This window comes from Eretmochelys imbricata, chromosome 6 (assembly GCF_965152235.1).
Source record: "Eretmochelys imbricata isolate rEreImb1 chromosome 6, rEreImb1.hap1, whole genome shotgun sequence".
In the NCBI taxonomy this organism is placed as follows: Eukaryota; Metazoa; Chordata; order Testudines; family Cheloniidae; genus Eretmochelys; species Eretmochelys imbricata.
This window is the reverse complement of record NC_135577.1, coordinates 46,798,760-46,812,050: the sequence shown is the minus strand read 5'-3', so window position 1 is coordinate 46,812,050 and position 13,291 is coordinate 46,798,760. Positions and strand designations below refer to the sequence as shown.

At 40.3% G+C, this 13,291-nt stretch overlaps 1 protein-coding gene across 5 annotated transcripts in view; it reads left to right on the top strand.

Moving 5' to 3' along the window:
* ANO5 (anoctamin 5) overlaps nt 1-13,291 on the top strand; it is a 92,344-nt gene that overhangs the window by 57,159 nt on the left and 21,894 nt on the right. For all 5 annotated transcript variants that reach the window (XM_077818497.1, XM_077818494.1, XM_077818493.1 and 2 more), the window contains 7 exons: nt 340-624; nt 1,129-1,242; nt 3,961-4,076; nt 4,976-5,110; nt 6,487-6,592; nt 6,692-6,752; nt 8,585-8,736. In XM_077818497.1, the coding sequence (XP_077674623.1) occupies nt 340-624; nt 1,129-1,242; nt 3,961-4,076; nt 4,976-5,110; nt 6,487-6,592; nt 6,692-6,752; nt 8,585-8,736 (969 nt within the window). The remainder of the gene's footprint in view (nt 1-339; nt 625-1,128; nt 1,243-3,960; nt 4,077-4,975; nt 5,111-6,486; nt 6,593-6,691; nt 6,753-8,584; nt 8,737-13,291) is intronic.

Below are 13,291 nucleotides of genomic sequence, written 5' to 3'. Positions count from 1 at the left end.
CCTGCTCTGTAGAACCACACCATTTCCAATGCATTCAGTGTCTTCTGTGGCCTTTAAGTAGGCTGGAGAATTTGACCTTTAATGTGCAAGTTTGATGCAGTTTGAAATTTCCTCATAAGCCTCTAATCAGTGCAAAGAGGACAGATACCCACTACCATCAATCATACAAGCTTTCTGGTGGAGGGAAATTTTTCCTCCTATTTTTTTAGAATCAATGTAAGCCTTTAAGATAATAAAAGAACAAAGAGAGAAAAGTTTTGGATACCCTCTCACTTGATTTTAATCTAAAAAAAACCACCCCACCTCAGTTTGACCTCAGGCTTAACTCTTCTTGTACAGGAATCTGAAGATGGCAAAACTTATTTTGTGAAGATCCATGCCCCATGGGAGGTTCTGATCACATATGCTGAAGTGCTGAACATTAAAGTGCCCATCAAGGAAAATGATATTCCCTCTACTGCAGAGAACCCACTGGATTGTATGCTTGAACCGTTTAGGCTACCGGAGAAGGTGATGCACCCTGAACCAGACTACTTCACGGCACCCTTCAGCAAAAGTAGGCAGGAGCTCTACCTCATTGAGAATGAGAGCACCTTCTTCTCACCATCCATGAGAAACAGAATAGTACGTATCTCAACCCATCTGTTTACATGTGCATGCAGAATGTAACATAGGCCTATGGGTGGGTGGGTGACTGGGGATGTGTGTGGTCACATATCAAACACTAAGCTGAGACAGCCATTTGAGTTCTGAATCTACAGAAGGTCGATTACTTTGCTGCTGTATGGTACAGTAACTCTGGATGTTATATTCTTTTTGCAAATACAGACTAACACGGCTGTTACTCTGAAATCTGGATGTTATGTGATAAAATCTGATGTCTATGTATCTTTCTAAGTACAGATTGCATTTGAGAAACCAGTTCTCAGTGGGGCAGCTGGGGCATCCTTGTTCCAGCTGGAGCCTTGAGGATCCTTGAATTTCCCCTATATTGCAGTTACTGCAATACATTACCTTTGAGGGGGATTGGACAGTCCCATCAGCAGTGCTCCATCATCCATCAGTAGAGTGTGGTATTAAACCATATTATTGAAGAAGAGGAGTAAACTCTCTGTGTTTGCATATTAGGTGTACTATATTCTAACACGGTGCCCCTATGGAACAGAAGAAGGGAAGAAAAAGTTTGGGATTAAAAGATTGTTAAGTAATGGCACCTACACAGCTGCTTACCCTCTCCATGATGTAAGTATTTTAGCTTTGCATTCCCAAAGATATATCACAGTCCAGCTTTCCTCCCTCATTTGCTTTGCCTGCTGCAATATTACTGTTTTCAGTTGAAATGTATTTGGTCCCCAACCCCTTCAGCTTTTATTTATTATCTGATCTCCTGCGCTGTGATGTACAAGGAATATCTGCCAGCCCTGTTATGCTGTTTCTGTATGCACTACAGTGCTTTTCCATATGCTCAAGTGTATTGGGTTTACCTAAGTGTTTCAGTCACAGAATTCAGTATTGTGACTTACACTGCAATGCATTTTATAGATGTTTTTATTTTACATTTTGAGATAAATTATTATAGTAACATATTACAAAGACAGATGAAAACAAGGAAATGAATAACATTTTTAGCTGAGCCCTGTGGGTCATATCTATATGTGGTATAAAATGCCACTGAAGTAGTTACACCAGGGATAAATTTGGCCCTACAGTTTTGTGCGGGCATTTCTCCACATCAGGATGCCCTCTGGTGGCATACTGTCAGTATTGTAAAGTCTGTAAGGATGGTAGCTTTCTCTGTTTTGCTTTAGGGCAGTGTTTCTCAACCTATTTACATATGCAGCTTTCTGTGTGTTATGTGGGCTGCATCCACACAATATATATGCTACCTGTATGACCCTGAGGATGTGACATGGGCTGCAGCTGTGTGCGCGGCCGGCCATGGGTTGAGAACGACTTCTTCAAGGTATGCTTTAAACATGGAATACCTGCATATAGCCCTGCAGCCCCTATTAGTGTAAACAGGAGGGAGCTATGCTACTAAATACCAGTGTATTACAGTGGAAGTTTACCTCCGAGTAGCATTTTTAATTTATTGTTTTTGTGAGGCTCTAATCTAATTTCTTATTTGTTTTTTAATAATTATTTGAGGGCTGTAGCCCATGAAAGCTTATGCTCTAATAAATTTGTTAGTCTCTAAGGTGCCACAAGTACTCCTGTTCTTTTTGGGGATACAGACTAACATGGCTGCTACTCTGAAACCTATGATGCCTAGTGGCATTTTAAATCACTTGTTTATTTTTTGACAATCCTTTGATAAGTTTCTGTCACACCATAAATCTGACAAAGAAATACTCTGAAAACCAGAAACTTCTGTTGAAAGGAATGATGCCAGCTACTTGGGTGAATGGGAAGTTTTCTGGTGGTTTTCAGATTTTAAGCTTGGCAGGGTAGGACCTGTGCCATTAATATGCTTGGCAAGCAGCAATTACATTGTGGGCAACATCAGAAACAAATAATAATCAATAACAGCGGTGGTGCCAAAATACAATTTTGATGCCTTTCCACACAATACCAGTATTAGCAACCTCAAGAGTTTGAAAATTGAGTGAGGCTCCCAGAATAATGATATGGACTTAAAAATCATGAGCTATTTAAAATATAATATTTGGGGTTCTTTTTAACTTACTTTCTGATCTTTGAACCTGCGGGGTGCCCTTTGGTCATATTTACATGCTTTTTCTGAACAAACAATGAGGACTTTAAAAAAAAAAAAAACAGAAGCAGAAATTCTCAATAAGGGAATGTCTAGAGCTGGAGGTGTGATTCCCAGCTCAAGGAGACATTGCCACTGCAAATAGAGTATAGCTGTGGAGGTGTGAGCCCCAAGAGGGGCTAGCTGCCCCAAGTGTGTACCTAGAGTCTTGGATGGGATTGTACTCAGGGCAGCTAGCTGCTCCCACCACTTAAACCATGTAGCTACACTCTATTTTTAGTGAACTAGCTCAATTATATCTAGTGCAGGTATTTCTCCTCGAGCTGGGAATTACACATCCAACTCAGAATGTAGACATACCTATAGTCATGTGACTCCAGGAGCTGGGAAAGAAATGCATTTTAAGAAATGCAATAAAAACAGGAGAATTGACAACATTCCAGTACTTCCATCCTATTCATTTCATAGGAAGCTGAAATGATCAGAAAACTCTTCTTCCTAGCATTCTGTCATACAATAGGAAAGTCTGTGAAAGTACAGCCTACCATTGAAGTGAATTAGTGTGGCAGTCTTATTTTAGTGGATGTTTGCATTATAGCCACAGAAACTGCAGTGATAAACACAGTATAACAATCTCTGAGGAAACAGAAAATAGCTTTACTTTGTGTTATGTGTATATCTTTGCATCTCTCAGTGGAAGGCCCTTGATTATGGAATTTATCAAAAGAACCTGATTCTGACCTACAAGGGATTTGGACTTGAGTTTGTTTCATGAGGTGTGAATTGTTTGGGGCTCATCTACATCAGGAAAATTTGCACTGATGTAGCTTCACCACTGCAACCTCCTAATGTAGACAGGCTATACCAATGGAAAACATGGCTTGTACTAGTACAACTTACTCCAGTAATTTACTAGAAGAAATCAGAAGTGCAAGGCCCATTTTCCGAGAGTGCGGCATCCCTACATTAAGAGTTTACACTAAATAGCTATATCAGTGCAATTTTCCTTAACGTCTAACATATGCAGGCCTTTCATGTTGACAAGTGGTCTGTGGGTACATATGTTTTAAAATATTGTGTGTTGAAAGGGCTAGGGATGAGTTATGATGTTGAGCACCAAGTAATTTTAGGTGGCCCTAAAACTCACCCAGGATGTGTTGCTGTTCAGATTTGCATATTTTAGTGTAATGTGTTAGTCTTCTGATGAGTTTCTTTGTCTCTCCTCTAATCTGTGCACATCCACACAGTGCCAATACTGGAAGAAGGCAAATGATCCAAACTGTGACAATGAGAGATACACATTGTATATGGAATGGGCTAGGTTTTTACGGTTTTACAAGGAGCAGCCTTTGGATCTCATTAGGTAAGGTATGGGCTGTGAAGTGTTCATTGCATGTGGCCACAATTCATTGGTTTTCACTGCATTCATTTGTGATTTGTTCCTCCTGGGGATTTTTTTATTCCTTTCTAATGTTTGAAGAAAAACAGGTGCCTAAACAGGCACGTCTCTGAGAGTACACAATGTATGTTTTATTAGAGACAGGCAAAACTCTTTACTTCAGATCCAAAGCCATTCAAACCAACCGAATGTAGAAAGGCCAATTTTCCAGATCTGCATCAGATGCAGAAAAAAAATTTGAGGAGTATCAGGTATTTTGTAAAATCAGTTGATCTCTTTCACCGCTTAAGATAGAAATGTTTCAAGAACGGTCAATGAGATTTTGGCACATTGAATCTGAACCTGAAACTTAACTCTAATTAAGCCTAAAACCTAGCATAAACCTGCCTGAGATTCAATCAGTGTCTCCTTAGTCCATTTGTTCCTTTAGTAACACACCTTGTTGCTTTTGTTATGATAAATATTGAGTTCTTTTAAAATGATCCATTTGGAGCCATTGTGAACCGTTAGATTTTATACTCTACTATCCCCTTTTGGTGCATAACACAGGTAAATCTGCATTTTCATTATATTGAGAGTGGAGGAAAGAGTTCCTTAAGCAAGGTATTCCTGGAAGAGAAAAAAAGGGGTAGCTTCATCTTTTCCCTAAATAAGGTCCATCTTGTGCTTGTTCAACATGTGTAACTCTCATTTATGGGCTAGATTCAGATCTCATTTATAAAGCATAAATCATTGGATTTACTATTAGGTGAGGTCAGAAGTTGTCCCATTGTCTTTAGTTTTGCTTGGGTCTTGCCAGTTTTGCCTTTTGTGATTTGCAGTCTTCCTGTGTTTCCCTACCCAATTGTATTCTTTGTGTGCAGGAAGTACTATGGAGAGAAGATTGGAATCTATTTTGCCTGGCTGGGTTTCTACACAGAAATGCTGTTCTTTGCAGCAGTGGTTGGCTTAATCTGTTTTCTGTATGGTTGGTTTACAATGGATGAAAATATGAGCAGGTGAGTGCAACTGCCAAAATTACATTGAAAGAGATATCTTTACCTAGTTTGTTAAAAATCAGGATTATAGTTTTAAAACGTCTAGTTGCATACTGTGTTTTTGGAGTATCACATTTTCATAACTGCTTATGCTCAGTATTTTTTGTATATGTAGAAGTCATAATTTGCATTAACATTTACCAAAAAAAATCACAAGTTAGAATTATTCTGAAAATACAAAGCCAACTAAAGAATGCAGTTTTGCTCATTATAGAAAAGCAGCAAACATAAAATGTTTTTAAGCAGGGGGGAAAATTCTGCTCTGTTACGCCCCGACAACCACCAGTGGCTTAAATGGGGTTGCACAAATAGAGCACAACTGTCCACTGTACAGTAAAATCTAACATATAGTTGGAAGTTGAAATTTTTGTTTTAATTTGGCAAAGGGTTTTCTCTCTGCTAGTATTTGGGCAACGCTGTGGCTGGTAGGGTCCTCAGGATACTGCCATTTCTGCCTGCTTAAGCTTCTCTCCCATAAAGATTGTTTATGTATCACCTGTTCATTGTTTCCTTAGACCCTCCAGTTTTGATCCATCTTGTAGTGAAAGCTATTTTTGCCTGCTTCAGAGGGCCAACAATGGTGAATAATTACCCAAAATGTCCAGGAGCAATGCAGAGAACATGCCCCATCAGAGATGAATCAGACTTCACATGTAGTGGACATTCCAAGTTTGCTTTGGTCTCTGACGTGTGTAGCTAAAAAGTACATTCAGGAATGGGTACCTGTGTGCCCTGTTCTGCTGAATTATGCCAGTTTGAGACTTGTGTTATAGTCATAATATCCTACATTCTTCCTGAAAGATCCCTATGCACATTCAGACTTAAATGGTCATTAAAAAGTATACACACAGGTCACTTCACCTAGCCCTGCAATACAGCTGCTTATGATTAAAAAAATGGAAGCTGCTTAACATCATACAGCAACACTGCACAACAATATAGAACAGGAAGTAAAAATAAGAAGCAAGTTGAAGTTACAAAAGGTGCAATGAGATCTTTAGTGACCAGATTAGAAAGAATCTTTGTTTATATCTCATCTGAAAGGCTGTACATCCAGCACAGTGCCTCCCAAACAGAATGCTGAAGTACTGATTCAGTACTGACACAGAGGGAATCATGGCACCAAGTGAATCACCAACTCCATTTCCAGGAGCAACTGGTTTTTTCCTGGAGGTTTCTCTGACCCTGTTACAGTTGTATCAGTGGATGTAACCTTCACACATCATCAGCAAAGCTAAAAACACTTAAGTTTGAACAAGTGAAGCTTTGATCTTTTTCCAAAAGAAATGTCATATTGAGCTTCTGAAAAAAATGTAAAACCATCTTCTTCTCCTCAGCAAAGAAATCTGTGCCACTGCGATTGGAGGAGAGATCATCATGTGTCCTCTTTGTGATGGGAATTGTGAGTACTGGAAGCTAAACACCACATGTGAATCCTCAAAGGTCTGTATCCAACTCTGCAATTATTTATTTGGCATGTTCTGCTTTATTTAAAACTGTTCTGTCACTGAATTGTCCTGTCCCTGTGTGTTTCTGTTACAGTACTCCCATTTGTTTGATAACGTGGCAACACTTTTTTTTGCAATTTTCATGGGCATATGGGGTGAGTATATTTGATAACAAAGTTAATTAAAGCAATGGGGAGATCTTGACTAAACCTTTCAGGGACATTGGGAAAGCCATTTTGTTTTTCCTTAAATCTAGAAATATTTACCCCATCAAAGAATAAAAATAATTTAAACTTGTGGAGGAATTGCTCTTTACAGAAAACATAACCTAGTGCCTTAAACAACCTACACACCTGCTGCAATGCAATTAAAAGACTGTCTTTTTGCAGAATTGTTTATCTGCAAGTCACTCTTAATGTTACAATTATTAATTTTCTTTTAATAACCTAATTTGTAGTGAACACATCGCTAGTTTCTTCCCTACATGACAGCAGGTTTTATACAGTTCAGACTGTGTTTTCTCTTTTCTCCTAATCCTTGCAATAAAGTTTCTCTTTCTGACCCTATGAAGCAAATTTCTTCTACTTCTGATTGATGGCTGCCACAAGCAGAAAGTAGTACATAGGCTCAAAGAATGCATTATTATAGGTAGCCTTAGGACCAGGACCCGCACATTGTCCCACTTTTGCACTAGAGAAATCAGACAATGAGTGTATTTTGAAGATGCAGAAGGCAGATGTATTTAACTGAGTTGTCTTCTCTATGATGAGACTTCCTGTGAGCATGTATTTGTCTTTGTTACCATTTAACATATCCATTTTAGATACAAAATTCTATTGACTTTGATGCTTGTTCTTTTGTTAAATTTCATATGCATCTTTGTAAATGTCTGTGAGAGCATGCTTATTATTTCCTATTCTTTACCTTAATTAATGAAGAACCTTCTTTCCTGTTTGGGTGACTAAAGCATGAAAGAATGTATCAAATGTCTTAGCCCACCAGAAATAACCATATTACAGAGTTTCCATTATCCCACAAAGGTCTGTCTATCATATGTCTATTTATCATCTTAGCATCTAGGCACCATCTTTTACACTGGGATCTTTCAGGAAATTTCAGAATGAATAGATTTTTAAGCCTGTGTTCTTCAAGATCTTTCTTACTTTTAAACATTATCCCTTGAATGGCATAAATAAGTTTGTATTTCCAGAATGCTCTACCAAGGTTTACAGAGCACTACAACATAAACTCTCTTTCTTGTGTGTGTTTAACCCACAAACTCTTACCGACTCAGATACAGACATTTCAGATTACCAGAAGTTTACAGCATTTTAGATCAGTTTGTAGAAGGCCTCATCTTTTTTTTATATAAATATACACACAAGCCTCTACACACTGCTATTTCAAAAAAGAAAGTTCTTAAGCCAGGCTCTCCCTTGACTTTCTGAGAAACATCAAAAGCTCAGTATCTTCAAAACGCCATCTTATCAAAAGAACCCTCAAAAGAGCATCTGATGCTTCATGTAAAACTTTGGAAAGCATTCTACTGAAAAACAGTTCTGCTTATCTATAGTAAAGATGTTTCCATAATAGATTCTCGTACCCAACAGCCTGATCTGAAATATCCCAGCTTATCTGTTAGTTCTGTGTAGCTGCTTGGGTTTTAACTAATCATTGTAATAAAATGTGTGTGTCTTATCTAGTGTGGTCATGAGGGCTTGCTAGTTCGTCATCCTGCGCTGTACTCACATTTACACTTCAATTTACCAATAAATATATCTAATTCATGTTACGGCTCTTGGCAGTGAGCTTTCTTGTGTGGCTGATACACTGAATGAACATCAGGCAAATCACATTGAGAGAAGAAGTAATAGAATAGCAATCGTGAGACACAGGAGAGAAGGGTTGTTTAATGTGGATGGTATCTAGAACCTACCTGTCAGTTCACTTTTCATAACAGGGCTTATTTGACACTTTTCACTTATAGTAACACTTTTCTTGGAGTTTTGGAAGCGGCGACAAGCTAGACTCAAATATGAATGGGATTTGGTTGATTTTGAAGAGGAACAGCAACAGCTCCAGCTGAGGCCAGAATATGAAGCCAAATGTACCCACAAAAAAAAAAATCCAGTGACTCAGGTAATTTAAAAAAAATGCTCAGTGTGTGAAGATGTCTGTTGAGAGGACACCTAAATGAATAAAACTTTATGCTAAAATTCCATACTAACACTTTTTTGTAATGTGATACTTCTATCTTAGGAACTAGCTAGTATCTAATTGCTGAGTAAAGATCTGTGACACTATGGTGGCAGTGAACCATTTGTATGAGGGCAAAGCAGACTTTCAGGTACTGTGCTACACGAAGCAATGAAGCACATTCTGCTGTCTGTTATACCAGGAGCAATCTGGAGTAAATCCACTCAAGTCAGTGAAATTCTCTCATTTACGGTCATGTCTGACAGCTGGTTGAAAAATGGATAAGTACTCCGACATTATGGTGATGATGGTTATAGAAGAACCAAGATATATAGAGAGCATCAAAAAGATGTTGCAAACACTTGGTAAAATTATTTTCCTTGTATGTCATCAGAATGATTTTGTAGATGAATTTTTTTTCAACAAGCCCTATGTCTGGGAGTAGAGAGTTTGGCATATAGAACTTTATAGGACTAAATTCAGTCAGCCCAGACCCCCTGCAATCTCATTGAACACAATAGAAACACATCAGGTTTAAACTAGGGCAGAATCTGGCCCCATAACTTGTCATTTATTATTTTCTTGCAGCAGGTAGCTGCATGGTAAGTACTGAAATTTTCACTCTTCACATGAATGTAATATGACTATATATATGCACAGAGAGAGAGAGAGACATTGTGACAAAGTTCCTCCTGTGCCTTGGTGGGTCCTGCGCTTATTGGCAGATTTGCTCGCCTCAGAGGTTCATGGCAGCCCTCAGTTTGGCCACTTTTGCTAGTGGCTCAAACCTGCCATTCACTCAGCTAACCTCATCACTGGCCAGCATGGGAAAAGGGAAGGAGAACAATCCCCATAGTCTCTGCTGATCCACCATGTGGGTCAGGGAACAGGTCAGAGACCCTTCCCTCTGGTGGAACCCACAGTCCAGGTGAACTCCTCTTGTGTCTGATCAGGAGTTGGGAACCCAGGTCCGCCCTCTACTCCGGGTTCCAGCCCAGGGCCCTGTGGAATGCAGCTGTTTAGAGTGCCTCCTGGAACAGCTGTGCAACAGCTACACTCTCTGGGCTACTTCCCCATGGCCTCCTCCCAACACCTTCTTTATCCTCACCATAGGACCTTCCTCCTGGTGTCTGATAATGCTTATACTCCTCAGTCCTCCAGCAGTACCCCGTCTCAGCTCCTCACACACACACACACACACACCACAAACTGAAGTGAGGTCCTTTTTAAACTCAGGTGCCCTGATTAGCCAGCCTGCCCTAATAGATTCTAGCAGGTTCTTAATTGGCTCCAGGTGTCCTAATTAGCCTGCCTGCCTGAATTTGTTCCAGCAAGTTCCTTCTTGTTCTGGAACTGCCCCTGGTACCTTACCCAGGGAAAATGGACCTGCTTAATCTGGGACTAATATATCTGCCTTCTGATACTCACTCTCCTGTAGCCATCTGGCCTGAGCCTGTCACAATACACACACACAATGTAGCTAAGGAGAAATGACCATTCAACAGATGTTTGCTGTCTGCATGATAAGGAATGCTGCAAAGCAATGGAAAGTACTAGGTAGAGAAGAGGAAAAGTCTGCTGCACAGAGATAGCAAAAGTCATACTGGCTTTCGGGTTTCCGTGCAGTAGACATTTTTGTTTACTTAAAGGAATGCTGAATACAGAAATAATGATACAGCACAAACTGAAGTATCCCTCCTTTCTATTTCCAGTTGAAACAAACCTATACTTTTTCCAAATGAAAGAAAACACATTTGTTGTCTTCATTACAGAATGCAGTGCAAGACAAATAACTCCTCACACAAACAAGATGCAAAAAAAGTTGGGGTGTGTTTGTTCTCTGATAGCTAAACTTGCTTGTGTTAAGTGCTGGGGAAGTAAGCCTTGTGCAGGCCCTTGATATGAGTCTGAAGTTTAATTAGGGATGCAGTTAGATAGTATGTGCTTTTTAGTTTTTCCATTATAAAGTTTTTTAAGCAGGTGTTAATTTGCAAGTTTCTAGAATATATGATTGAGATTTCTTGCATTCTGGAATAGCCTCTGTCATCTTAAAGTGGACAGTTTCGGTCACACTCTTTGTCCCTGGAACTATGTTTTAAATAGTTCCTTTTTACCAGTCATGCAAATAGATACATGAAAGTAACACATTATTCAGCAGAAAAATTTCAATTTAGCCATGGCTGTTAAAACAGCATACTGTTATATGAACAACATGGCCCTTCCCTTCAAGCCTCCGTACTTTTTAGGAGAAATATACATTGATCTTTTTTTCTCACTGAGAGTTTTTCTGCTTATGCCAGGGCACCATGGTCATTTTTATGCCTCAGTGTGATATGCACTCCAACAGTGAGATAAATATCTCTGAAGATCACACAGCATGACTGCTAGAGCACAAGACCAGGGGTGTAGCTCTGTGGAGGTTTTGTTTTTAGATTGATCAAAAGAACATTTCAGGCAAGTACCTGTTTTTGACTACTGGATCAAACTAATTGGAAAGGAACATCTGCCTGTTTAATAATAATGTTGACCTGTGTCCCTGTCTGTGCTTAGGGCTAAATACTTTCCCTTCTTGTATAGCTCCACAGTACCCACAAGACAGCAGAACCACTGTGGTTCTACTATGTAGGGAGGAAAGGCTATGGGAAAGTCATATAACTCTTGTGTCTTGCAGAGCTGCAGCCTCACTGTTCATGGCAAAGCATAGTGGGTTTTGGACAGGGAACTAAGGGCATGACTAGTGGGCAGTGATTGTGTACATCTACTGACCTAAAATCCCAGTGTTGGGTCATGGAAGGTGAAGCAAACATAGATGCTTATACAGTTACATATAAGCTATAGTTGCAGAATATCTGGAGCAGTTTTGCTGGTGCCACTGGACTCAGAAAGTATTCCATCGCCCCCAAAAGCATGGTGGACCCCTGTGCAAAATGGTTTATTTTGTCTTTGTACAGGAGATCAGGAGTTGGCCATCAATGTATTTTCTTGTCTCAAACATGAAACATAAGACAGAACAAGAAATCAATCCACAGCTGTTTTTTTTTTTCTTTGAGCATGTATTGACAGTTGCCATTAAAACCTCAGTTACCTTGTGATCCTTTTCTTTATGACAGAGAGCATTTGTTATCTTTGCAGATTTTCAGAGGCTTTTGTAGCAATCCCTGTCATTGCTCAGCCATAGAAAACTATACGGGTTAGCCACACTGTAGCTTAATTTCCTTTCATTATCTAGTGTGTGATACTGAAAGTGTGAAGGGACATTGGTTTCAAACAGATTAATTTTGCAAACTGAAAGGGTAATATAGATACAGTTCACTGCATTTACAGAGCACTGAGGCTAGCTTTGCATCAATTGTAAAACCAATTTCTCATCACTACTTGCAATGATTCAAGGTCTTTGCCCCTCACTGGATACACTGATGCAGAAATTACCCATTGTGAGAAAGTAATCTTCACCTTGTTTGCTATTTCTGCTGAGTTAGCATCACAATAGTTGATGGTGAAAATACTCAACTAGTTCATAGCAGGTCAAATTCTTCTTTCACTGGCTTCAGTATATGTGCAAATGAAGGAGAATTTGGCCCAGAAATTTTAAGGCTTGGTCACTATACAGCATCAGTTCTTAAGTAGGAAACGAACTATGTGTCAAATAGCCTAAAATAGTTCGGAGACAGTCATTCCTAAAACAAAATAGTGTATACCTTGTCAGAAATACTTGAACCGCATATTATGGGCCTAAATAAATCCTCGAATATTTGTATACATCTCACATTAACTTCAGTTGTTTTTATAATTCCGTTAAGGAGGAAGCCTTTTATTGTATATTATCACTGAATATAACTAATGGCAATCAAGCTGCAAGAGTGCTCAGAATTATTCATTGATAAAAGTTTAAGTACATTTTAGACAGTCATGTCTCTCCCCCCTCCAGCTCCTATGCACAGGGGAAGCCAGGGGGCTCTGCACATTGCCCTCGCCCCAAGCGCTGCCCCCGCAGCTCCTATTGGCCTGGAACCGTGGCCAATAGGAGCTGCAGGGGCGGCACCTGTGGATGGGGCAGCACGCAGAGCTGCCTGGCTGCACTCCGAGTATGTGCCGGAGGGGGGATGTGCTGCTGCTTCCGGGAGCTGCTTGAGATAAGAGCCCTCCGGAGCCTGCACCCCCTGACCCCCTCCCGCACTCCAACCCCCAGCCCTGATCCCCCTCCTACCCGCCAAACCCCTCGGTCTCAGCCTAGAGCACCCTCCTGCACCCCCAACCCCTCATCCCCAGCCCCACCCCAGAGCCTGCACCCCTAGCTGGAGCCCCCACACTCCAACCCCCTGCCCTAGCCCGGAGCCCCTCCTGAACCCTGAACTCTTTGTTTCTGGCTCCACCCCAGAGCCCGCACCCCCAGCTGGAGCCCTCATCCCCTCCGGCACCCAAACCCCCAATTTTGTGAGCATTCATGGCCTGCCATACAATTTCCAAACCCAGATGTGGCCCTAGGGCCAAAGAGTTT